The following is a 26,376-nucleotide window of genomic DNA, read 5'->3' as shown; positions in this document are numbered from 1 at the left end:
ACTCATAGAGAACAGCAAAACTTCCTAAAAAGAAGTTATTGAGTGCTGTAGCAGGGCTGGCTAGTTATTATGCTAAGCATGTGTGCTGTAAACAGTGTTAACATAAAACAATGGAGAGCTGGATAGCAGGTATTCAAAGAAGACCCAAAGAACGAGTCCCAGGTGCTATGGTCAGTATTTGAGATATCCTCAGAGATATCCTCAATAAATAAAACAATTCTTACATTACAATGCACCTTTCCAACTATTATTTTGCCCCCAAATGGATGAAGTACACGAGTTATGCCTGGCTGAAAATACATGATTCCGTTGCCCGGATGTGGCAGAGGAGGAGGGAAGCAGCCGCAACTCCTGCAGAGAAAGAGCATGAAAGCTGTAAGTCTTGGCAGGTTGAGGGAGGACACTCAGGTGCCTTCACTCCCACTCTGGGGCACTTGCTTCCAGAGGAGAAAAGGTACTTAAAAGAAGGAACAAGAGAATAACCGTCTAGCATAATGAAAGCCGATTAGAGATTGCTTTGTTCTACTCCATGCAATACAAACTAAGTCCTATCACCATCTTCTCCAGCTGTGGCACAGAACCCCACATCAGTCTGAGAAGTTACACACACACACACACACACACAAAATAGTGGGGGCAAATGGGCTTAACTGTTCAGAATGTGCTTTATTTCAATTTAAGAAAAAACAAAAGACATTAAAAACAACTTCAAAAGTCTACTGATGGTGGAGACACTGCTGAGGAAGAAAGTAGCTATGGGGCTTCAGCTATGTATTTCCAGACAATCCAGGCATTGCAGTCAGGCTGACTAAAGCCTACGTGAGCAGTTCGCAGTGGTTAGCTCCTCTCTGACTTGCTAGGCAGATTCTAAGCTGTTCCCTTCTTTTTCCTTGCTTGTTTTACAGTGGCAAATGTGATCGTAACACAGAAACTAAGGAACTGGAATGAAAAAGGAGGCCACCATTCTGAAGAAAAGCAGACTGGTATTTCATCCTTTCCATTAAAAAAATAACAACAACAACAACAAAAATAAGTAGTTAGTACTAATCCAACCCTCCTGCTGCTGTTGTCTTTGCTCAGTGACGTCGGGGCATGCTGGCGCACACACACACATACAGGCAGCTCTCAGACTCTCGGACTCAGAAAAGCGAGTTTAGAACTGAAGTGAGTCTTCAGAGGAGACTGAGGATAGGTCCCAGGGCTAGAAGGTTTTTCGGTGGATGGCACGAGCTCCATCTTCTTCATATGCCTTTTTTGAAACCCACATTTTCTTAAAAGTATCCAGCGAGGCCAGAATAGAGCCACTGGGGAGAGACAGACATGATAGACTAAAGGAGAACATTGGGGACACTGTCACTACACCTCTGCAGGGAAGAGCTGTTCCTGCTGTACAACTCTTCCACGCTTAAAGGTGCCAGGGCTCCTGGTTGCCTACAAAAGAAGTGCTCCCTAGACAGTCACCTCTCCTCCTGTTAGCCTCAAATGTGCTGGTGTTACAGAGCCTATCACGAGCCACACTCACAGACACCATGCTGACACTGCTGTAAACCAGCAAGCTCTCCTCACATGGGATCTCACTGGTCTCACTTCCTACAGTTCTGGAGCCGAGTTTAGTTCTCCTGATGAGCAACAAAGATGTACACAAGAGGAGAAACGTACCTACTGCCTCTGCCCTATGGAATGTGTTACCAATGAGCTTGTTCTATGCTAATGTTATGAGTTATGTTCTATGTGGACGTTAGGACTGGTTAAGATAGAGAAAACAGTCTCGCAGGTGTCTTAAGGATGAAAAGAGCTATGGGGCTGACAGCATGAATGGAGGCTCAGTAACCAGGCTGGGTAGCACGTGGTTGAGGAGTAATGCCCTCCTGACACACCGTAATAGCAGGAACAACAGTGAAAGTGCCAACAGGCTGCAATTCTCCAGCCCTCCTCCCACAGGAAGACCCACCACCACTTACCCAATCCACGTAGAATACAATCTCTCCTGAGGAGCTGATATCTAGAAGAAGAGAGTCAGTCAGGACCACCTCAAACTACAGTCTGCTCCTCCTGGCATGCTGCCCTGAATTCCCAACAGCTAACACAGGTGTGATCTCTCCCACTAAAAAGACACCCAGCAGGTCCCCCACAAAATAACCACTGTGGACCAGATCCTGAACAGAAATCAAGCTGTCAGAGGAGCTACCTTCTCCACGATGAAAACAAACAACTGTTTATCGCAATAAGGCTGTTACTGGTTTGAACCACGTGGCAGCTACGCTCTTAGCATGGCTTTTTTTTTTTTTTTTAAGAGGGCAAAGATCACATAAAAACACATAGTATGTGATAAACACCCAAGAGAATGCTCCTACTCTGATTTTGACATCCTTTGGAGCTAGTTTCTTCACTTCTCTCAAGAGCCTATCTCCAAAACCTGCACAAGACAAAAAAAGGAGCAGTTTGAACCCTTCAGCAAAATCCCGAGTTCCATCTGCTAACAGTGTGAACCCGTACAGCGGAGCAGGGTTTGAATGGGAAAACTAGGACCTATCTGGATTTGTCTGCCTGTGCTTAAGGGCTGATGGGCTCTGGCAGAGGATACCTATGTCCATAGGGACCAGATGTATGCTGTTATGACTAGGGCTCAGAAAATTCGGGAGCAGGGATCAGTCTCCTGCTTCTCACAGTAACTACCCTGAGAACAGAGTTGGACAAGTTGGATGTTATCTCCCCTGTTTCACACGAGATGAGAAAAAGATGTAAGTTACAGCCCACTGAAAAACAAGAGACAGGAACCTTTGAAAAGTGTGGAGCCACCAGACAGCACAATGTTGGAGAAAAGTGTTCGCCTCAGACCCACGTCTGATTTTTGAATGGCAAAAACGAGCACCTCGTGGAGTCCTTCACATTCTTCCCCTGTCAGGTCTGGCCGGAACAAGAGCTCCGGGGCACGAAAGCGGGCAGAGCCGATCTGCAAGGGGAGAAGTCAGCACAGAGGGGAGAAGACAGCAGTGTGCTACAGTTCACTGTCTGCAGCCTCCAGGTTGTGTCTTTCTGAGATAAAACTTCAGAGGAACAAAGCTTTTTTGGACATTCACGCTACATCATTAGCTCTCAAATGACCACCATCTCAACCTACAGCTTCCAGCAAAGATGCCATTTCTATTCTGCAGATGAAAGAGATGAAGAAATTTGCTCAGCTCCATACAGCTGGGCAATAGCTGAGAAGTAAATGGATCCACCTCTGGTACTGGAGGTAAGACTTATATTTCCTCTCTTTCAACCATTCTACAGAAGGCTCAATCTTTTAAAGAATATTCCCAAGTCACTCTTCAAACCAGTAGTTTCTGTTCATCTGGGCAGAAAAAAAGCCACATACAAAACCACAGCATAATTTGCAGATACCAACCCACGCTCCACACCTGATCCACGTAAAGATTTACTAGATCAGAATCTGCACTCAAACAGTTCTCAGACTCCATGGTCATGCTTTACTCTTACCCAAGAATTCTAGTAGAATTAGTAAGATTTCTAATAATGCTCTCTTTCCCTAAAAGTTCTAGTGCTCCAGCTCAACAACCTGGGATGCATTTTGGTCTTTAAAATTATCCTGTCTCACCCCACATTGCACTAAATTCCCATCTTTTACAAACCTGAATAGTGCTTCCATCTGGCAGGTAGTACTGAGCCTTCTCAGTCTCCAGAGTCTCATCCTTCTGGGGGTTTATGGACAGATAGCAGGCACGCTGAAGAAGAAGCAGAGCCAGAAAGAATGAGATGAGGAGGGTAAAGCCAAAGACCTCTGATAAATACTTTTCTCACTACAGAGACACCGATTTCAGTACTATTTTGTGTTGAGGAAAAGACCTTTTGGGTTCACATCAGGAAAAATACCTTATCTGCTCTTCAAACTACAGTGTGAAGGTCACTACTTACAGTTTGAAGTCACTACTTTTCTAGCTTTTGTTTTTGTCTCTCACTGCTGAAGAAGTAATCTCCCTCTGCACTGGTGGGATAATGATCCTGTGAGCACTTTCAACCTTTCATAGTACAAAGCAAAGCAGGCATCTAAAACACCTTTAATGGCATTAACTACCTACAGAGGTGGGTTTAGGCAATTTAGCAAGAGATTAGGAGCTTGAACAAAGTCCCTTGTTATGTTTCAGAGGAAACAATAACTAATAGCTAGCAGCAAAAATTTCCTAGCATAGCCCAAACAGCTCAATTCCTATTGTTCACCACATTCTAAGTTACAGGAAAAACAAAACAAACCCTTTTACTTTTCAAACTGCTCCAGCAGCCCGTAATTTTTCTTACATAGGTAAGCTTTTCTATTCAAAATTGTTATCTTTTGGGTATTTAAAGTGCATCTAACAGAATCATAGAACAGTTGAGGTTGGAAGAGATCTCCCTACTGGAGCAGGATCAGCTAGAACAGGTTATCCAAAACCACATCCAATCACACTAGGAGCAATTCCACCGGGAGACAATCTGCATCCTCCATTCTGGGCAACCTGTTCCACTGTTTGGTCTCCTTCAAAGAATCTGGGCAACAGGCAGAAGAGCTCTCATTCCCCTGCACAGCCACAATGAACTGCAGCCGTGCAGAACAGGCAAGCTATTTCCATCACATTTTTTTTTTCCATTAGGTCACAGGCTCAAGAACAGCTCATTGACGTTCTCCAGCCTTGGCTGCTGGCACAGCCCAGAGTTCTCTGCAGCAGTTAAAGCTTGTGATGGAGGCCAACAGCATGGCAGTAACTGACAGGCATCAGCAGTACTGATCTGAGCGTTGAAGGCACAAATGCATAGGTAGCCCTAAGCTACACAAAGCCTTGCTGAAATCAGAGCGCAACCTGTCCACATGAGAATTGTGATGCCACAAAGCCATGGTGGGCAGTCACCAGCTGAGCTACTGTTCACTGTCCCACCTCTGCCCTCTTCTCTTGGAACACAAGAGAAGCCAAGGTAACTGCTGTGTAACTACAAGGCCACTAAACACTGCATTAAAAAAGCCTTTATAAATATGAATATTGTGAGTGAATGATTTCCACAGAGAGAGAAAAACAGCAGCAATCCACTTGCGATCCCAAACTACCACGGATTTTCTAAAGTCTTCCCTTGAAGAGTAGGCAAATACTAGTGAAGGATATCAGAACTGATAAAATTGCTGCTCAGTCACCCTTACATTAAAAAAAAGCTTTCCTTTACATTCAGATGGAGCCTCCTGTGCATCAGTCTGTGCCTCCCATCCTGTCACCAGGCATCACTGAAATGAGTCTGGCTCTGTTTTCTTTGCTCTCTCCCTTCAGATATTAATATACAATGATGAAATCCTCCCTGAATTTCTATTCTCCAGGCTCAAAAGCCCCAGCCCCCTCAATCCCTCCTCATATGAGGGATTTTCCAGTCCCTTAGTCATCTTACATCTAGCCTCCCTTCGGTAGATAAAGGAACGAGTTTCAGAGCTTGGTAGGCTGGCACTTCCCACTACATTTTAGGGAGCGATGACTTCCAACAGGCAGAAATCTTTGTGGATAAGCACAGAAACAGACCCTATGTCACCTCCTTGATGGTCTTGACAATCTCAAACTCTGCGGTCGTGTAGAAGTTGTAGCCTTCCTTCTGGAGACAGAGACGCAGGAAGCGCGAGACATCGCGGCCTGCAGTGTCAATCCGCGCGATGGAGTGAGGCATGGCAAAGCCTTCATAGATGGGCACCGCGTGGGTAACGCCATCCCCAGAGTCCAGCACCACTCCTGTGGTCCTCCCAGCAGCATACCTAGCAAAGGGACATGAGACGGATGTTAACGTGGTCTTTCTCAGTTTGTTTTTTTCTGTTTGTTTGTGGGGGGAAAAAGAAAAGATTTCAAGAAACATTTTGCAAGTGCACATCGAAGATGAGAGGTACTTACAGACTGAGCACAGCCGGCATGGAGATGAATAGTGCTGGAACATTGAAGGTCTCAAAGAACACTTCAGCAGCACGTTCTCTGTTCTTGAGAGGGTTTAGTGGTGCTTCTGTCAACAGCACAGGATGCTGGTAAGGAAAACGAACCAAGCTGTAATAACCAGGATGCAGCTAGACGTATGCTCTCAAGAAGTAGGGACTGATTGCAGCTGGTGAGCTGTATTACAGCATGCATAATCTCTACCAGGTTGGAGAAGCAATAGGGCTCTGGTCTAGCCATAAAGAAATCTTAGGGAGTCCACCCTGTGAGTGAGCCTTTGCCGGGAAGGATGATCAAGATCACTCCAAAAGGAAGACAATCTGCAACAAAAACAGCAGCCTTAGAAAGGGTGAAAGCATACAGTCCATATTTTATACAGGCAGAAATATTCCTACACCAATGACACAACCTATGGCTTTCAGTCTTTTACTAACTTTTTGGTCAGCTTCTTCCAGAATGCATGACTGTCTTTTCTTCCTCTTTAAACCAGATTATGTCACTGCTGAGTGGATATGCCCAATGTACAGACATAACAAGAACAGTCAGCTGCACTTGGTGTAGAGCACAATCATTAGGGAGAGGGAGTGAATAACAACTGATTTTCGGCAAGTCAGATTTTGAGTCAGGCCAAATATACAGGAGACGTGAGGATAAATTCTGCTTGAACATTTCTTGTGTAGTATCTCATAAGAGGTGAAAAGAACATAACTGAACAACAGGTGAGTTTAGAAAGAAAAACAAAGGAAGAGCCCCAGATTGCCTCTTGGAGTTCAAAGGCTCCTGCTGTTATGCACAGAAAGGAAACACACCGGTGCCTCTACACAGTGAGATATCTCACCTCCTCTGAGGAAGTCCGAAGCTGATCTTTGGAATACACGTACTGCCAAATGCGCTCCATATCATTCCAGTCCTGCACTATGCCATGTTCCATTGGGTATCGGATCGAGAGGAGACCTCTGTGCTCCTGAGCAAATGGAAACAATACAGCATACCTGGCACAAACTAACAACTCCATTTCTAAGCATTTCGACAACAAATTAATCTAACAGACTCAATTACTGTCAGTCCCACTAAAAAGCAACACGTCTCTAACATACACTACAAAGACTGAGCAATAACCACAAGCACTTTTCCAGAGAAGTATTCATGAGATTTAACTAGGCCTTTTTATAGAAAGGAGGAACACGTTTGCAGAGCACTTTCCTTTCCTAACATGTTTTGAGCCACACAGACACCTATCAAACATCCTCTTTGTTCTACCAGCTCTGCCATGATGTAAAGCATAGCAGGGTGATAGCAGGGAATGTAGTTCTGTGGGCTCACTGCAATTATGAGACCATGCTGACAAAAAGAAGCACTGCGGATAGCAACCTTCTTGTCCACACCAGGGAGATAAAAGGCAACCAACTAGGGCCCATTTCTGAAGTTCCCAGTCAAGAAAGTGGAGATGTAACCATACAGACTTCAAAGTAGCCTACAAAAAAAGGATAAGTACAAAAAGACTTGGGTAAGTGGATTGAAACTAAGAGAAGAGGTCTGTGATCAGCAGGCTGACACAGGAATTTCGTGAAGCTTCCCACTTCAGCTTGGACACGCTTAAAAGAAGTGACAGTCTGTTCTGCTCTTCTGACCAACCCTGATACCAAGGAAGCACAGCAGTTAACATGCTTAAAGTGCAACTGCTACAGCCTCTCTAACAGCAGCACAGCAAGATGCACGGAGAGGTGAAGTGATACAGGTTTTCTTACCTCTGCCTTTGGACCAATGAAAATATCCTCTTCTAAAGCACCAGCCATAACACAAACGTACTTTGGTCTGCCCATACTGGAACAGAGACAAGAGTATAAATGCTTCTAGAGAGACAACTCTGATACATCCAACATTTTACTAGCTTTTCTTCCTGTCAGCCCCCGTCAGCACTTTCTAACAGCAGGAACGGAGCCTGAGGGCAGTACCAAGTGTGGACAGACTCAGGTTTGCTCTGTAAACTAATCCCAGAATCGGAAGCAAAGGGAGCAAATTGCAGACATTTCTGAAATAATGGGACATACGCCAGTTGAGTCTGGCCACATTTTCCCTGATGATTCAGGATTCCAACACTGCCTGGAGTAAACATGGCCAGATTGAGCAGTGGTCTGAGCAGACAGACCACTCAGGTTTGCTCAACCTTACGTAGGTCAGCTGAGACATCTAGAGCCCCACACCCCACCTCACTATACAGACAAGTCTGCATTGCTCTGAATAGCTCCTGATCCAGCAGTCCTTCCAATAAACCCGTCAGAAAACTTTCAAGGAAGAATGGAAAGAATCAAGACTTCAGCCTACATGTCAAAAGGAGAGATCCACACCTCAAGACCCAACTTGGTCTTTTTTGACCCCATGTCTCAAGACTACAGGATCCTACAGCTTTGGTTGGGGGATGACATAAAACATACTTTATGTTTCTTTTTTTTTTTTTCCCCAGAAAAATCTCTATGTTTAACAGTGGAGCCCTTTTCTCCATAATGCTTCTGTACAGCAGGCAGAAAAAGCTTAACTTCTTTCTCCTGCTATAAAATTGGACCACCCTTCCCCTCTACATATCTAAGAATGAGTAAATGGATTGAGAACTGATCAAGACCAGCAGAGTACTTACTAGTTTGGAAAGCAGTATTTCGGTATTGGATCACCAGCGAAACCTGCTTTAATCACGCCTGAACCCTGTAGGAGAAACAAACACATGAGCTTATCATTCATTCAGAAATCTTCATCAATTTTAACATAACAGCATTGCCAGATCCTCTCCTTTTTACTAGGAATAAAGCTTGGATAATAAATTCTACAAGCGGGGCGGGGGGTGGGAAGGTGTCAGCAGACCAGCTTAGCCACTAGAGGGGAGTAACCAGCACCTTCCTGGCAGTGAGGCATCACACAAGGCACCAAGTCCCAGGATGTCCTGCAAGTAGGCTGCATGAAACAAGCTGCAGTGGAAACAGGGAAGAGAAATTCAAGCAGGGGATAAGCTAGCTGGCACTAAGGTGGCAGGTCACAGAAACCTGACCAGTAAAGACACTAAACAGGGGGGAACTAAATGGGTCTCGAGTCTGAAAGCAACAAAGACACCAGTCAGACTGCAAAAGGAAAGGCTGGAGGCTGGGAAAGCGGCTGACAGGACAGGGTTTGTTTAAAAGGGACAAAGAAGAACTTGAGATCAGGCATGGCAGTCAGAAAGGAGCAAACCCAGAAGCCTTCTGCACCACACAGAGCAGTGCAGGCTGTGGGCACGGAGTGTTAAAGCAGCTGCAGGGAGGCCCTGGCAGAGACTCAGCACCGAGAATTCGGCACCACTGCTCCCGTCCCTGCTGGCAGCACCCATGCACATCCCAGAGACCAACTGCCAGCCTGGGGCCAGGCTGAGCCTCACCCACTCCATTTCCCATCCGTGCACAACAATCTCACAGCAACAAGGAACACGCAAGTTTTGGTAAGGAGCAGATTTCCATGGATAAGGCATTTCACTGCTAATCCCAGAGTACCACAGGAGCAAGCTCTTCTGTTCAATTTTTCTTGAAAGAAGAGTGTACTGGGAGCAATGCAGGTGTACTTGCACTGAAACCAGTGACAGAAGAAGTGCCCATTCACTCTCAAGGGCCCTGCAGCAGAACTGCTCTGTTCCTGAGGATATTCTCAATGTGTTTTAAAACGAACAGCAATGCATTTCCTCAACTGCTTCCCCCTTCCCACCTCTTCCGCATGGGTCAATATCACTCACACGCATGGAGCTGTGCAGCTAAGTTCTGGCTGCAGGGGATGCTGAAAGCCCCAGCCATCTGCTTCATGGTGAGAGGAGTCAGCAGCCAGCACAGGCTCAGCAGAAAGGAACGTGGGGCAGCCAGCCACTGCAGTACACAGTCCAGGGCCTAATTCTCAAGCTCCTTTTGTCAGCTGGTTCAGGTGAGGCGCCCGGCTTTGCAGAGAGCAGGCATAGCCTGCCACCAGAGCACAGGTGCTCCTACCTAAAGACAGCCAGAATCAGGTTTGCAGAGATGTATCGGCAAAAAGGAATACCAGGAAAACTGGCAACTGCACATGGCTGGTTATGAAAGATGTAACAGGGATGCAGTGCTGGAACCCCAAGCTGGCACCAGCCACAGCTCCCAGCATCAGCATTAACAGGCGTAGGTGAAACAAAGAGCACTGGCCATGGTAAGAAGCCGTCTGAAACCAGACGGACTGCTATTATGTGACCCTACCACAATAAACTCATCCTTACAGTGCCTGGAAGCAACTTCAGCAGCTAGCTGGTAACAGCACCACAGCAGGTCAGCATTACTTCCCTCATTTCTATCAACAATCAGCCCGAGTTCTTCCTTTAAGTTTCCAACAATCTCCCTTCTGTGATTCCAGAAGAAGAAACAAAACTAAAGCTGCCTCAGAGAGCTCAAGTTGTAGAGAAGAATTGGATCAATGATAAAGAGGTCAACTGACTTCACCCGAAAAGATCTACAAATCATACAGCTCACAACAAATGCAAGAGAATCATACAACGTTTTAGCTTGAAAGGGACACTATCAGCTCATTCCCTCTCCTACAGACAGGGTTGCCACCAACCAGATCAGGGTCCCCAGGCCCCATCCAACCTGTCCCTAAACAACTCCAGGGATAGGACAGCCACAGCTTCTTTGAATAAAAAAAAAACAAAACAAAAAGAGATCTTTCCAACCTTCATCTGATTCCAGTAACATAAGACACTTTTGGAATCTTGCAAATAACTCATCTTACTCATTCTCTTTCTAAAATGAACATATATGGAAAATGTCAGATTAATTCTAGGTCCTTAGAGATTATAACCCATGAAGAAAACTGCCTCATACACAAAGAAAACTGTTGCTATAAAACAGAAGTATCTTCCTCTGAAAGTAGATGCATAACATTGCTAAGCAAGAAACTTGCTGTTTTTTCCTGTGGAAACTTGTTTCTCATCGTGCTTGTAAGCACCGTGCTACCATGTGTTGTACGTTCATTCTAGAGTATAACGTGAGTACCAACAGAGTCTCTGGTTTATCACAAACAAAACTAAAGTTTCTAAAAATGAATCAATATTTAATTAACAAGGTCAGAGAATCACAGAACGGCCTGGGTTGGAAGGGACCTGAAGGATCATGTATCTCCAGCCTCCCGCTACCAACCTCCACATTTAATACTAGACCAGGTTGCCCAGGGCCCCAGCCAGCCTGGCCCTGAACCCCTCTCGGAACAAACTACTTCATTTAATGTAAGCTGGAATTTAAGATGAGCTCCACATAACCATGGTCTACCATGATCTAGTATTAAATAAGGAGGTAGACAGCCCTGTCTGCAGCAGGGGAATTGGAACTTGATGATCATTGAGGTCCCTTCCAGCCCAAGCAAGGTACCCCATATATTTCCAATTGTTCATACTCAACCAATTACAATTTTAACAATATAACAAATTAGCCCTTTATTGAGTAGAGTTCAGTGTCTGTGCAGCCAAGTTTGGAGAACCCTCAGGACTGCATGCTTTGCATGAGCACACTTCCCCATCGTTATGTTTTCGGATATCATCATATCATCTACACATACATTCTAAAAACACTCAAGTTTTGTTATCTGTGGATAACGTAAGAAATGCCTGTGCTGTTTTTAAAGGATAAGCAGACTGCTTAACACAGAGGCCTGTTTGCACAAATAGCATTCTAAAGTCTTGCAGGTTACATCCTAGGTGGGAATCTGGATGTTTAACGTATGTTTTTAGAGCTTCCTAGGTTGAACTCCAGACAGATGCTGTTAAAGATTTCACGTACGTGTAATCAATGAATATATGGATGCTATAATTAAGAAACATACAGGAAAGTTAGGCTAAACAGGTTATCACACTAAAGAAGAATGGATGGAAAGCTTACCCTTATCCAGGGTTTCCTGAAAAGACTCAAAGAGGAGCAATCTCCAAAAGAAACCCTCCCCCCACGGCAGTTAGCTCTGAAATGGGGTCTAGGAGAGGTACAGCCAGGCTCCACCCCTTCCAGTAGGGCAGAATTGTCTTCACCTGTGCTCCCAGGTCATGCTTTACTCTTACCCAAGAATTCTAGTAGAATTAGTAAGATTTCTAATAATGCTCTCTTTCCCTAAAAGTTCCAGTGCTCCAGCTCAACAACCTGGGATGCATTTTGGTCTTTAAAATTATCCTGTCTCACCCCACATTGCACTCAATGTTGTAACCTTCATCCGTTCGCTTTTCCTGGGAGACCGCAGCTTGGCCAATTACCGAGGTGACACCAATATGGTGAACAGCAAAATGGCGCTTTTATGGAACAAACACGTGCTTATATATGGAGGGGGAGGTCCTAAGGCGTTACAACCCGAAGATGGCGCAAGCGCCTAATACAACATTTCCCCTTCCCCATGCCAAAAGAAGCCTTGCCCCGTTACAACACGCGATATGCTAAACATGAACAACATACATCTTAGAATTTATCCTGCATCCTACAATATTCCAATTGCGTGTAGATCATTTTCTCAGTCATTCGTTGTATACAACCTCGTAAACATCGAAAGATACATCACAACACAACATTAACCCCAAAAATATAAACAGCCCTATTACTAACGCTTTAAGCAACTGCTTAAGCCATGGCCCAATCCCACCAAACAAATTCTCCAACCAATTTCCGAAGGGATCTTCCTGTATTCCAATCTTTTTTGTATGTTCCTTTAACAGTTGTAACTTCTTATGTAGCGATTCACTGTGATCGCTTAAATTGAAACAACACATCCCTTCAAAGTCGTTGCATCCCTGACCCTGTGCCAGGAGTAGGAAGTCGATCGCCACTCTATTCTGGAGCACAGCATGCCTAAGGCTATCAGTGTCCATGAGTAGTTCGCTTAGGAGCGCAGAAGTCATGTTGGCCTGTTTCACGGACCAACAAGCTAGTCTTTCTATGTCCTTAAGCACTTGAGCTGCGGCTACTCCCGGAGCCAGGATGGATGCAAATATTCGTGCCGTTGGTCCCCAAAGGTGTACCTCGTCACCGCAGTCTGATCCTAGGGTGGGAATACTTCGCCTTTTCCGAGTCCCTTTACTCATGTCCCTGACCAATTGTACCCACTCAGAGATGCTTGGTGATAGAATAGTTAATTTCCCCAGGTAACATGGTCCCCCCACCGGTATCCTCGGGATACCCTGCCAAGCCCTGTCACCACATACCAGGAACACCCCTGGTGGTAACATCTTTGAACCTCCGACAACACTAACTCTCTCATTACTCCTATCCAGACCATTATCATCAAATTTACCTTTCCATAGTTTTCCGGTGGCGACATTATATTGTGGCCTCCTGCGGGCGTATCCGTACCCTCCCTGCGGCCAAGATTGTGTGATGTTGCAGCAACAGTCACTCGTGGTGATATTGCACCACTGCTCTGGCAATGTACAATTGTTACACAGGGAACCTTTCCACCCATTTGCGGTTTTGAAATTATACCACTGCCGAGTACGATTTACCACGGACCCACAGTACAGGCCAGACCACCTGAACACCGCACTGTTCAGCGGGTTAACAAGCGTGTGTGGGATGGTTCTATTACGGCTGGAGTCCCACAACAAAGGCCTACCCCTCTTAAGGAGATCCTGCGCAATCCCACGTTGGGAAAGCGATCCTTGTAAGGCAAATTGTTCAAAACATATGCATCCCTCTGAATTATTACCTACGCTCTGAGAACCCATAAGCAGCAATTCAGGGGGGTCCCACGAAAGTGATGTATTCAGCATGCGGATCAGGCAAGCCGAAATATTAGCACCTGAAGTAAAGTACTTTTCGCAAGCAGTTATGTTATCTACATATCCCCAAAACAGCAACCTATCAGTAGAAAAATTCAAAGGTACCCCTATAAGGCACGTGTGGAATGGTGAAGTGGCCGACTGCACTCATCATATCACAGTGTATATTGTACAGGTTCAAGGATGACACACATAAGGTTGATCACATCATACGGCAGGAGGCTAGAAGCCTTAAGAGCTTCTACTGCCGACACGGTCACAGGAGAGCGCAGACCTTTACTTTTAACCAAATCCGCAAGGCGAGTAATTGCCTTGGAGTCCAGAGGGGTCCGAGCTGGACCCTCTGTTTTTACTACTGCAGGGAGGGCGAATGTCGTAGTTGTCGGACCGTATGCGGTTCGTAAATCCTCCCTCGCCCCAGCGCAGTCAGTGAGTGTAGGTGCGGCCCATGAGGCAGTCACTGCAGGATCCCGCCCTCCCTGGCTGAATCCCGAGGCTGCTCGCACCGGGACGCCACACCCACACCCTTCACAGGACGGAGTGAACATCCCAGCCCCTTTTGGGAGCGGCCGCGGCAACAAACAGAGTCAGGCAGCAAGGAAGCACCGCCCCCGCTCTCACATTCACCAGCCGCGCCGTACCCTCTCCGGCCAGCTCGCCCTCCCCCACCGCCCTCTTAACAGGTGTTGAGCAGGCTATGCTACATCCCTCCGCACTTCCCCCTCATCCCTGAAGGGTTTCAACGAAGGATATAAACCCTGAGCTGGATAAGGAGGCGGGGATGGAGCCTCTCCGTCCCTGCGGTCCGACGATCCCTGCCGAACTTCCTCCCTTCTTGGTGTCGAAGCCGCCGCCTCGGGCGGGGCTGCGGGGACCGGCCCCGACTTGCCCTCCAGCAAACCTGCAGCAGAGACAACATCTCCCCCTGTCCCCAGCCCTAACAGCTCCCTAGCTCCATCACTCGCCATTTTCTCCTCCCTCGCCATCTTAAACGCCCCCCAAACCAATCCCCACACCTTGAACTCTGCCGCCTTTTGGGCAGTCATTGCCCTCTTAGAGAGCGCGGCAGTGAACCCATCCCAATTAGCGGGATCGTATAAGTCAGAGGGAGATGCCAATAAGCCCTCCCCCTCCAGCAGCGAAAGTACCGCCGCAACCTCCTTCTGAGAAGGAACACTTCTCCGGCAATAGGTTTTACATGCGCGAAGAATCCCCTTGATAACGGCTTCCATCGCCCCAGGCTAAGCGCGCGTCTAGCCTCCACCGGGCGCTTCCCCGAGCTTCTTGGGGGATCCTGGCCCTTTTTCCCGAGCCTCCCGCCTGACAAGGACTAATGCGCACTCCTCCCCGTCCCCGGGCTTCCACTACTCCGCGGGTTTTATAATGTACCCGGTCCGCAATGGGATCCTGCGCCGCTGGCAGAACAGCTGACTCACCCCCAGAAATCACGTCGGGGTCACCATCTGTTGTATCCTTCACCCGTTCGCTTTTCCTGGGAGACCGCAGCTTGGCCAATTACCGAGGTGACACCGATATAGCGAACAGCAAAATGCCGCTTTAATGGAACAAACACGTGCTTATATATGGAGGGGGAGGTCCTAACGCGTTACAACCCGAAGATGGCGCAAGCGCCTAACACAACACCTTTCAGACTTTTGTGCGTTTTCAAAACACTAGGGGTTCTGAAAGGTGTATAGCTGGATGATGTTTTGACGTTTTTGGCTCGTGTTATTTGAAAGAGATGAAATGATGGTCTATGGGTAATGTTTGGAAAACGTTAAACTTCTTTGCAGATTTTGGATAATCTTTCCAAGTCACTGCACTACATCCACAGCTTCATTTAATTGCTATCCAGAATGCCTGTGCCTGCAGTGTAGTTCTCTTGAGTTGCCTCCATGTTCCAGGATGCAAATGCTGCTTTGTGAGCATCCGATGTTTTCCCCTAAAGAAAGACACTGAAGTTGTGCCAACTTCTTGCTGCGTTTGTTCATGGAAGCTGTCTGCAGGTTTTTGACATTTCCTTTTACGTAGTATGTCATCCCTAGGCACCACAGTTCTGAGGCAGAACTCAGCAGATAAATTTTATGTTGGAATATGTATTTTTCCACTTGTAGATGAAGTACGTACAGGCACATATAGGCAGTTGTTCCACCCTGAGCAGCTCATTACTGGGAAAGAAGATGCAGCTAGTAATTATGCCAGAGGCCATTACACCGTTGGAAAACAGATTGTTGATCTAGTGTCAGACCGCACGCGCAAAGTGGTAAGAATTCATGCTGCAGATCAATATTTAAAATACAAATTTTATTTAAAATACAGCTCTAGAGCTACCTATAGTTACAATTTGTTATGACACTTGTGTTGGTTTTTTTTCTGGGGGGGAGGGAGTTGTTTGTTTTTAAGAATGTTATGCATAGATTATTAAAAACAAAAAACCAGGAACTTGGTCCCATGCCTCCCCCCTCTTGAGTTAAATAAAAATTCAGTCAGTAAAACTTGAAAGTTCTTGTGATGTGGAACATCATTATTTGAAGATATTTTAAGGATACCTCAGAAGTGCGTTATAAAATCTTCAGACTGTAAGCACTTGTTTGTTATTTTTAACCTGAATCGCACCATTATGTGTCATTCAAAATATTTCCAGTACCCTGAAACTCAGATTTTGGTTGGACGTTCAGTAATTTCACATGTCTTTCTAGGTTTCCATAACCTGGTGTAATGTAAGAAATTCACTTAGCATGATGTGAATCAAAGTGAAGTAGTGATTGCCTATCTGAAGTTGTAAAAATACCTTTTTTCCAAACCAAATTGATACTTGCTGCCATACAGAGTACAATAGTAGTTTAAAAGCTGCAAGCCTGCTGTAATTTCTAATAACCTTTCACAGTGGTGCACAACTGCTCTTGCTTTTAGTGGGATAAAAAATGCATAAAGGAAAATGCTCCATTCAAATGAGAAAATACTCATATTCAGAACAAGGTGTGCTGTGGTGGTTTTAAGTAAAAGATATACAAGAAAAAAGTTACCTTTTAAAACAAATGATGAGGAAATAATTGCTTTTGAGTGTTTATTTTAATGTTGATGATTTTGGAAAAGGTAATAATAAATATATGTTTTTTCTCTCTTGCTTTTTTCCATCCTATTATAGGCTGAGGTGTGCACTGGGCTGCAAGGTTTCCTTATCTTTCACAGTTTTGGAGGAGGCACTGGTTCAGGGTTTACATCTCTGCTCATGGAAAGGCTCTCTGTTGACTATGGCAAAAAATCTAAACTACAATTTGCAATTTATCCAGCACCACAGGTTTCTTCTGCTGTAGTGGAACCTTACAATTCAGTTTTAACTACACATGCAACACTGGAGCATTCAGACTGCGCATTCATGGTAGATAATGAAGCCACTTATGATATATGTCATCGCAACCTGGACATAGAACGTCCCACTTATACCAATTTAAATCGACTAATTGGGCAAATTGTTTCATCCACCACAGCTTCACTACGTTTTGATGGAGCCCTTAATGTAGAGCTGACAGAATTTCAAACTAACCTTGTTCCGTTCCCACGAATCCATTTCCCCTCGGTAGCATATGCCCCTATCATCTCTGCTGAAAAAGCCTACCATGAGCAGTTATCCCTGGCTGAAATTACCAATGCTTGCTTTGAACCAGCCAACCAGATGGTAAAATGTGACCCGAGTGATGGTAAATATATGGCCTGCTGTATGTTATACAGAGGTGATGTTGTCCCTGAAGATGTTAACGCAGCTATCGCTACTATCAAGACTAAACGTACCGTTCAGTTTGTGGATTGGTGCCCAACTGGATTCAAGGTACTTTGATAACTTCTGAAGTGCTTGATCTTGGAAATAGTAGGAATTACGTGGTATTTGGAGGTAGCGGTCATTGTACTGCACTGTAACGTTCCTGTTACTGAACTGCTGAATTTTCCGAAGCCCGGGAAGATCTGGCTGCCCTTGAAAAAGATTATGAAGAAGCTGGGATAGACTCTGTAGAAGAGGCTGAAGAAGAGGATGAATACTGAAAGTGCTGAAGTAATAAAAAGTGTGTTCTGTAACAGCAACAAATGAATTGCAGAATCCTGTTCGCTTGCTTGCTTCTTTTCAGATGCAGTTTTAAATGTTGTACTGCTCATTTTTTTCTTTGTTACTGTTTACACACACAGTTGCTGCGTAAGAACCGTTTGAAATTACAGTTTTGGCGCTTTTATGGAACAAACACGTGCTTATATATGGAGGGGGAGGTCCTAACGCGTTACAACCCGAAGATGGCGCAAGCGCCTAATACAACATTTCCCCCTCCCCATGCCAACAGAAGCCTTGCCCCATTACAATACGCAATGTGCTAAACCTAAACAACATACATCTTAGAACTTATCCTGCATTCTACAGTATTCCAATTGCGTGTAGATCATTTTCTCAGTCATTCGTTGTATACAACCTCGCAAACATTGAAAGATACATGGCAAACACAACATTAACCCCAAAAATATAAACAGCCCTATTACTAACGCTTTAAGCAACTGCTTAAGCCATGGCCCAATCCCACCAAACAAATTCTCCAACCAATTTCCGAAGGGATCTTCCTGTATTCCAATCTTTTTTGTATGTTCCTTTAACAGTTGTAACTTCTTATGTAGCGATTCACTGTGATCGCTTAAATTGAAACAACACATCCCTTCAAAGTCGTTGCATCCCTGACCCTGTGCCAGGAGTAGGAAGTCGATCGCCGCTCTATTCTGGAGCACAGCATGCCTAAGGCTATCAGTGTCCATGAGTAGTTCGCTTAGGAGCGCAGAAGTCATGTTGGCCTGTTTCACGGACCAACAAGCTAGTCTTTCTATGTCCTTAAGCACTTGAGCCACGGCTACTCCCGGAGCCAGGATGGATGCAAATATTCGTGCCTTTGGTCCCCAAAGGTGTACCTCGTCACCGCAGTCTGATCCTAGGGTGGGAATACTTCGCCTTTTCCGAGTCCCTTTACTCATGTCCCTGACCAATTGTACCCACTCAGAGAATCACCACTTGGTGATAGAATAGTTAATTTCCCCAGGTAACATGGTCCCCCCACCGGTATCCTCGGGATACCCTGCCAAGCCCTGTCACCACATACCAGGAACACCCCTGGTGGTAACATCTTTGAACCTCCGACAACACTAACTCTCTCATTACTCCTATCCAGACCATTATCATCAAATTTACCTTTCCATAGTTTTCCGGTGGCGACATTATATTGTGGCCTCCTGCGGGCGTATCCGTACCCTCCCTGCGGCCAAGATTGTGTGATGTTGCAGCAACAGTCACTCGTGGTGATATTGCACCACTGCTCTGGCAATGTACAATTGTTACACAGGGAACCTTTCCACCCATTTGCGGTTTTGAAATTATACCACTGCCGAGTACGATTTACCACGGACCCACAGTACAGGCCAGACCACCTGAACACCGCACTGTTCAGCGGGTTAACAAGCGTGTGTGGGATGGTTCTATTACGGCTGGAGTCCCACAACAAAGGCCTACCCCTCTTAAGGAGATCCTGCGCAATCCCACGTTGGGAAAGCGATCCTTGTAAGGCAAATTGTTCAAAACATATGCATCCCTCTGAATTATTACCTACGCTCTGAGAACCCATAAGCAGCAATTCAGGGGGGTCCCACGAAAGTGATGTATTCAGCATGCGGATCAGGCAAGCCGAAATATTAGCACCTGAAGTAAAGTACTTTTCGCAAGCAGTTATGTTATCTACATATCCCAAAAACAGCAACCTATCAGTACAAAAATTCAAAGGTACCCCTATAAGGCACGTGTGGAATGGTGAAGTGGCCGATTGCACTCATCCTATCACAGGGTATATTGTACAGGTTCAAGGATGACACACATAAGGTTGATCACATCATACGGCAGGAGGCTAGAAGCCTTAAGAGCTTCTACTGCCGACACGGTCACAGGAGAGCACAGACCTTTACTTTTAACCAAATCCGCAAGGCGAGTAATTGCCTTGGAGTCCAGAGGGGTCCAAGCTGGACCCTCTGTTTTTACTACTGCAGGGAGGGCGAATGTCGTAGTTGTCGGACCGTATGCGGTTCGTAAATCCTCCCTCGCCCCAGCGCAGTCAGTGAGTGTAGGTGCGGCCCATGAGGCAGTCACTGCAGGATCCCGCCCTCCCTGGCTGAATCCCGAGGCTGCTCGCACCGGGACGCCACACCCACATCCTTCACAGGACGGAGTGAACATCCCAGCCCCTTTTGGGAGCGGCCGCGGCAACAAACAGAGTCAGGCAGCAAGGAAGCACCGCCCCCGCTCTCACATTCACCAGCCGCGCCGTACCCTCTCCGGCCAGCTCGCCCTCCCCCACCGCCCTCTTAACAGGTGTTGAGCAGGCTATGCTACATCCCTCCGCACTTCCCCCTCATCCCTGAAGGGTTTCAACGAAGGATATAAACCCTGAGCTGGATAAGGAGGCGGGGATGGAGCCTCTCCGTCCCTGCGGTCCGACGATCCCTGCCGAACTTCCTCCCTTCTTGGTGTCGAAGCCGCCGCCTCGGGCGGGGCTGCGGGGACCGGCCCCGACTTGCCCTCCAGCAAACCTGCAGCAGAGACAACATCTCCCCCTGTCCCCAGCCCTAACAGCTCCCTAGCTCCATCACTCGCCATTTTCTCCTCCCTCGCCATCTTAAACGCCCCCCAAACCAATCCCCACACCTTGAACTCTGCCGCCTTTTGGGCAGTCATTGCCCTCTTAGAGAGCGCGGCAGTGAACCCATCCCAATTAGCGGGATCGTATAAGTCAGAGGGAGATGCCAATAAGCCCTCCCCCTCCAGCAGCGAAAGTACCGCCGCAACCTCCTTCTGAGAAGGAACACTTCTCCGGCAATAGGTTTTACATGCGCGAAGAATCCCCTTGATAACGGCTTCCATCGCCCCAGGCTAAGCGCGCGTCTAGCCTCCACCGGGCGCTTCCCCGAGCTTCTTGGGGGATCCTGGCCCTTTTTCCCGAGCCTCCCGCCTGACAAGGACTAATGCGCACTCCTCCCCGTCCCCGGGCTTCCACTACTCCGCGGGTTTTATAATGTACCCGGTCCGCAATGGGATCCTGCGCCGCTGGCAGAACAGCTGACTCACCCCCAGAAATCACGTCGGGGTCACCATCTGTTGTATCCTTCACCCGTTCGCTTTTCCTGGGAGACCGCAGCTTGGCCAATTACCGAGGTGACACCGATATAGCGAACAGCAAAATGCCGCTTTAATGGAACAAACACGTGCTTATATATGGAGGGGGAGGTCCTAACGCGTTACAACCCGAAGATGGCGCAAGCGCCTAACACAACACCTTTCAGACTTTTGTGCGTTTTCAAAACACTAGGGGTTCTGAAAGGTGTATAGCTGGATGATGTTTTGACGTTTTTGGCTCGTGTTATTTGAAAGAGATGAAATGATGGTCTATGGGTAATGTTTGGAAAACGTTAAACTTCTTTGCAGATTTTGGATAATCTTTCCAAGTCACTGCACTACATCCACAGCTTCATTTAATTGCTATCCAGAATGCCTGTGCCTGCAGTGTAGTTCTCTTGAGTTGCCTCCATGTTCCAGGATGCAAATGCTGCTTTGTGAGCATCCGATGTTTTCCCCTAAAGAAAGACACTGAAGTTGTGCCAACTTCTTGCTGCGTTTGTTCATGGAAGCTGTCTGCAGGTTTTTGACATTTCCTTTTACGTAGTATGTCATCCCTAGGCACCACAGTTCTGAGGCAGAACTCAGCAGATAAATTTTATGTTGGAATATGTATTTTTCCACTTGTAGATGAAGTACGTACAGGCACATATAGGCAGTTGTTCCACCCTGAGCAGCTCATTACTGGGAAAGAAGATGCAGCTAGTAATTATGCCAGAGGCCATTACACCGTTGGAAAACAGATTGTTGATCTAGTGTCAGACCGCACGCGCAAAGTGGTAAGAATTCATGCTGCAGATCAATATTTAAAATACAAATTTTATTTAAAATACAGCTCTAGAGCTACCTATAGTTACAATTTGTTATGACACTTGTGTTGGTTTTTTTTCTGGGGGGGAGGGAGTTGTTTGTTTTTAAGAATGTTATGCATAGATTATTAAAAACAAAAAACCAGGAACTTGGTCCCATGCCTCCCCCCTCTTGAGTTAAATAAAAATTCAGTCAGTAAAACTTGAAAGTTCTTGTGATGTGGAACATCATTATTTGAAGATATTTTAAGGATACCTCAGAAGTGCGTTATAAAATCTTCAGACTGTAAGCACTTGTTTGTTATTTTTAACCTGAATCGCACCATTATGTGTCATTCAAAATATTTCCAGTACCCTGAAACTCAGATTTTGGTTGGACGTTCAGCAATTTCACATGTCTTTCTAGGTTTCCATAACCTGGTGTAATGTAAGAAATTCACTTAGCATGATGTGAATCAAAGTGAAGTAGTGATTGCCTATCTGAAGTTGTAAAAATACCTTTTTTCCAAACCAAATTGATACTTGCTGCCATACAGAGTACAATAGTAGTTTAAAAGCTGCAAGCCTGCTGTAATTTCTAATAACCTTTCACAGTGGTGCACAACTGCTCTTGCTTTTAGTGGGATAAAAAATGCATAAAGGAAAATGCTCCATTCAAATGAGAAAATACTCATATTCAGAACAAGGTGTGCTGTGGTGGTTTTAAGTAAAAGATATACAAGAAAAAAGTTACCTTTTAAAACAAATGATGAGGAAATAATTGCTTTTGAGTGTTTATTTTAATGTTGATGATTTTGGAAAAGGTAATAATAAATATATGTTTTTTCTCTCTTGCTTTTTTCCATCCTATTATAGGCTGAGGTGTGCACTGGGCTGCAAGGTTTCCTTATCTTTCACAGTTTTGGAGGAGGCACTGGTTCAGGGTTTACATCTCTGCTCATGGAAAGGCTCTCTGTTGACTATGGCAAAAAATCTAAACTACAATTTGCAATTTATCCAGCACCACAGGTTTCTTCTGCTGTAGTGGAACCTTACAATTCAGTTTTAACTACACATGCAACACTGGAGCATTCAGACTGCGCATTCATGGTAGATAATGCAGCCACTTATGATATATGTCATCGCAACCTGGACATAGAACGTCCCACTTATACCAATTTAAATCGACTAATTGGGCAAATTGTTTCATCCACCACAGCTTCACTACGTTTTGATGGAGCCCTTAATGTAGAGCTGACAGAATTTCAAACTAACCTTGTTCCGTTCCCACGAATCCATTTCCCCTCGGTAGCATATGCCCCTATCATCTCTGCTGAAAAAGCCTACCATGAGCAGTTATCCCTGGCTGAAATTACCAATGCTTGCTTTGAACCAGCCAACCAGATGGTAAAATGTGACCCGAGTGATGGTAAATATATGGCCTGCTGTATGTTATACAGAGGTGATGTTGTCCCTGAAGATGTTAACGCAGCTATCGCTACTATCAAGACTAAACGTACCGTTCAGTTTGTGGATTGGTGCCCAACTGGATTCAAGGTACTTTGATAACTTCTGAAGTGCTTGATCTTGGAAATAGTAGGAATTACGTGGTATTTGGAGGTAGCGGTCATTGTACTGCACTGTAACGTTCCTGTTACTGAACTGCTGAATTTTCCGAAGCCCGGGAAGATCTGGCTGCCCTTGAAAAAGATTATGAAGAAGCTGGGATAGACTCTGTAGAAGAGGCTGAAGAAGAGGATGAATACTGAAAGTGCTGAAGTAATAAAAAGTGTGTTCTGTAACAGCAACAAATGAATTGCAGAATCCTGTTCGCTTGCTTGCTTCTTTTCAGATGCAGTTTTAAATGTTGTACTGCTCATTTTTTTCTTTGTTACTGTTTACACACACAGTTGCTGCGTAAGAACCGTTTGAAATTACAGTTTTGGCGCTTTTATGGAACAAACACGTGCTTATATATGGAGGGGGAGGTCCTAACGCGTTACAACCCGAAGATGGCGCAAGCGCCTAATACAACATTTCCCCCTCCCCATGCCAACAGAAGCCTTGCCCCATTACAATACGCAATGTGCTAAACCTAAACAACATACATCTTAGAACTTATCCTGCATTCTACAGTATTCCAATTGCGTGTAGATCATTTTCTCAGTCATTCGTTGTATACAACCTCGCAAACATTGAAAGATACATGGCAAACACAACATTAACCCCAAAAATATAAACAGCCCTATTACTAACGCTTTAAGCAACTGCTTAAGCCATGGCCCAATCCCACCAAACAAATTCTCCAACCAATTTCCGAAGGGATCTTCCTGTATTCCAATCTTTTTTGTATGTTCCTTTAACAGTTGTAACTTCTTATGTAGCGATTCACTGTGATCGCTTAAATTGAAACAACACATCCCTTCAAAGTCGTTGCATCCCTGACCCTGTGCCAGGAGTAGGAAGTCGATCGCCGCTCTATTCTGGAGCACAGCATGCCTAAGGCTATCAGTGTCCATGAGTAGTTCGCTTAGGAGCGCAGAAGTCATGTTGGCCTGTTTCACGGACCAACAAGCTAGTCTTTCTATGTCCTTAAGCACTTGAGCCACGGCTACTCCCGGAGCCAGGATGGATGCAAATATTCGTGCCTTTGGTCCCCAAAGGTGTACCTCGTCACCGCAGTCTGATCCTAGGGTGGGAATACTTCGCCTTTTCCGAGTCCCTTTACTCATGTCCCTGACCAATTGTACCCACTCAGAGAATCACCACTTGGTGATAGAATAGTTAATTTCCCCAGGTAACATGGTCCCCCCACCGGTATCCTCGGGATACCCTGCCAAGCCCTGTCACCACATACCAGGAACACCCCTGGTGGTAACATCTTTGAACCTCCGACAACACTAACTCTCTCATTACTCCTATCCAGACCATTATCATCAAATTTACCTTTCCATAGTTTTCCGGTGGCGACATTATATTGTGGCCTCCTGCGGGCGTATCCGTACCCTCCCTGCGGCCAAGATTGTGTGATGTTGCAGCAACAGTCACTCGTGGTGATATTGCACCACTGCTCTGGCAATGTACAATTGTTACACAGGGAACCTTTCCACCCATTTGCGGTTTTGAAATTATACCACTGCCGAGTACGATTTACCACGGACCCACAGTACAGGCCAGACCACCTGAACACCGCACTGTTCAGCGGGTTAACAAGCGTGTGTGGGATGGTTCTATTACGGCTGGAGTCCCACAACAAAGGCCTACCCCTCTTAAGGAGATCCTGCGCAATCCCACGTTGGGAAAGCGATCCTTGTAAGGCAAATTGTTCAAAACATATGCATCCCTCTGAATTATTACCTACGCTCTGAGAACCCATAAGCAGCAATTCAGGGGGGTCCCACGAAAGTGATGTATTCAGCATGCGGATCAGGCAAGCCGAAATATTAGCACCTGAAGTAAAGTACTTTTCGCAAGCAGTTATGTTATCTACATATCCCAAAAACAGCAACCTATCAGTACAAAAATTCAAAGGTACCCCTATAAGGCACGTGTGGAATGGTGAAGTGGCCGATTGCACTCATCCTATCACAGGGTATATTGTACAGGTTCAAGGATGACACACATAAGGTTGATCACATCATACGGCAGGAGGCTAGAAGCCTTAAGAGCTTCTACTGCCGACACGGTCACAGGAGAGCACAGACCTTTACTTTTAACCAAATCCGCAAGGCGAGTAATTGCCTTGGAGTCCAGAGGGGTCCAAGCTGGACCCTCTGTTTTTACTACTGCAGGGAGGGCGAATGTCGTAGTTGTCGGACCGTAAGCGGTTCGTAAATCCTCCCTCGCCCCAGCGCAGTCAGTGAGTGTAGGTGCGGCCCATGAGGCAGTCACTGCAGGATCCCGCCCTCCCTGGCTGAATCCCGAGGCTGCTCGCACCGGGACGCCACACCCACATCCTTCACAGGACGGAGTGAACATCCCAGCCCCTTTTGGGAGCGGCCGCGGCAACAAACAGAGTCAGGCAGCAAGGAAGCACCGCCCCCGCTCTCACATTTCACCAGCCGCGCCGTACCCTCTCCGGCCAGCTCGCCCTCCCCCACTGCCCTCTTAACAGGTGTTGAGCAGGCTATGCTACATTCCTCCGCACTTCCCCCTCATCCCTGAAGGGTTTCAACGAAGGATATAAACCCTGAGCTGGATAAGGAGGCGGGGATGGAGCCTCTCCGTCCCTGCGGTCCGACGATCCCTGCCGAACTTCCTCCCTTCTTGGTGTCGAAGCCGCCGCCTCGGGCGGGGCTGCGGGGACCGGCCCCGACTTGCCCTCCAGCAAACCTGCAGCAGAGACAACATCTCCCCCCGTCCCCAGCCCTAACAGCTCCCTAGCTCCATCACTCGCCATTTTCTCCTCCCTCGCCATCTTAAACGCCCCCCAAATCAATCCCCACACCTTGAACTCTGCCGCCTTTTGGGCAGTCATTGCCCTCTTAGAGAGCGCGGCAGTGAACCCATCCCAATTAGCGGGATCGTATAAGTCAGAGGGAGATGCCAATAAGCCCTCCCCCTCCTGCAGCGAAAGTGCCGCCGCAACCTCCTTCTGAGAAGGAACACTTCTCCGGCAATAGGTTTTACATGCGCGAAGAATCCCCTTGATAACGGCTTCCATCGCCCCAGGCTAAGCGCGCGTCTAGCCTC

At 46.2% G+C, this 26,376-nt stretch overlaps 4 protein-coding genes and 2 pseudogenes across 4 annotated transcripts; 2 read left to right on the top strand and 4 right to left on the bottom strand.

Moving 5' to 3' along the window:
* Nucleotides 1-239: 239 nt before the first annotated feature.
* LOC125695454 (alpha-centractin-like) lies at nt 240-8,669 on the bottom strand. The gene is made up of 10 exons (XM_048949874.1): nt 8,569-8,669; nt 7,682-7,757; nt 6,772-6,897; nt 5,898-6,022; nt 5,548-5,764; nt 3,636-3,728; nt 2,779-2,953; nt 2,355-2,416; nt 1,962-2,002; nt 240-1,304 (listed from the first exon to the last, which is right to left on the bottom strand). Exons 1-10 carry the CDS (start codon nt 8,667-8,669, stop codon nt 1,202-1,204), a joined length of 1,119 nt encoding a protein of 372 aa, XP_048805831.1. The 3' UTR covers nt 240-1,201.
* A 3,746-nt stretch (nt 8,670-12,415) lies between these two features.
* On the bottom strand, nt 12,416-13,804 carry LOC125695452 (uncharacterized). The gene has a single exon (XM_048949873.1). The coding sequence runs from the start codon at nt 13,699-13,701 to the stop codon at nt 12,454-12,456; it is 1,248 nt and encodes a 415-aa protein (XP_048805830.1). The 5' UTR covers nt 13,702-13,804; the 3' UTR covers nt 12,416-12,453.
* A 1,938-nt stretch (nt 13,805-15,742) lies between these two features.
* Nucleotides 15,743-17,751, top strand: LOC125695456 (tubulin alpha-3 chain-like; annotated as a pseudogene).
* On the bottom strand, nt 15,996-19,403 carry LOC125695450 (uncharacterized). Its single transcript, XM_048949871.1, is given in 2 exon segments — nt 15,996-18,747; nt 18,750-19,403. Coding segments are annotated over 2 exon segments (1,308 nt in total). The 3' UTR covers nt 15,996-18,093.
* A 2,041-nt stretch (nt 19,404-21,444) lies between these two features.
* Nucleotides 21,445-23,453, top strand: LOC125695457 (tubulin alpha-3 chain-like; annotated as a pseudogene).
* LOC125695448 (uncharacterized) lies at nt 21,698-25,105 on the bottom strand. The gene is given in 2 exon segments (XM_048949869.1): nt 21,698-24,449; nt 24,452-25,105. Coding segments are annotated over 2 exon segments (1,308 nt in total). The 3' UTR covers nt 21,698-23,795.
* Between the last annotated feature and the right edge of the window lie 1,271 nt (nt 25,106-26,376).

Source organism: Lagopus muta, chromosome 6, assembly GCF_023343835.1.
Source record: "Lagopus muta isolate bLagMut1 chromosome 6, bLagMut1 primary, whole genome shotgun sequence".
NCBI classification, from domain to species: domain Eukaryota; kingdom Metazoa; phylum Chordata; class Aves; order Galliformes; family Phasianidae; genus Lagopus; species Lagopus muta.
Note: the sequence above shows the minus strand (reverse complement) of the source record. Positions and strands in the feature narration are given on the sequence as shown.

Coding starts and splice junctions, on each gene's coding strand:
- LOC125695454 (XM_048949874.1), bottom strand. CDS start 8,669: ATGAATGATAAGCTCATGTGTTTGTTTCTCCTACAGGGTTCAGGCGTG. Junction 6,898..7,681: donor TCATTGGTCCAAAGGCAGAG/GTAAGAAAACCT, acceptor CCATTTGCTCAG/GAGCACAGAGGTCTCCTCTC. Junction 5,765..5,897: donor ATGCCGGCTGTGCTCAGTCT/GTAAGTACCTCT, acceptor TCCCTTTGCTAG/GTATGCTGCTGGGAGGACCA.
- LOC125695452 (XM_048949873.1), bottom strand. CDS start 13,701: ATGCTGAATACATCACTTTCGTGGGACCCCCCTGAATTGCTGCTTATG.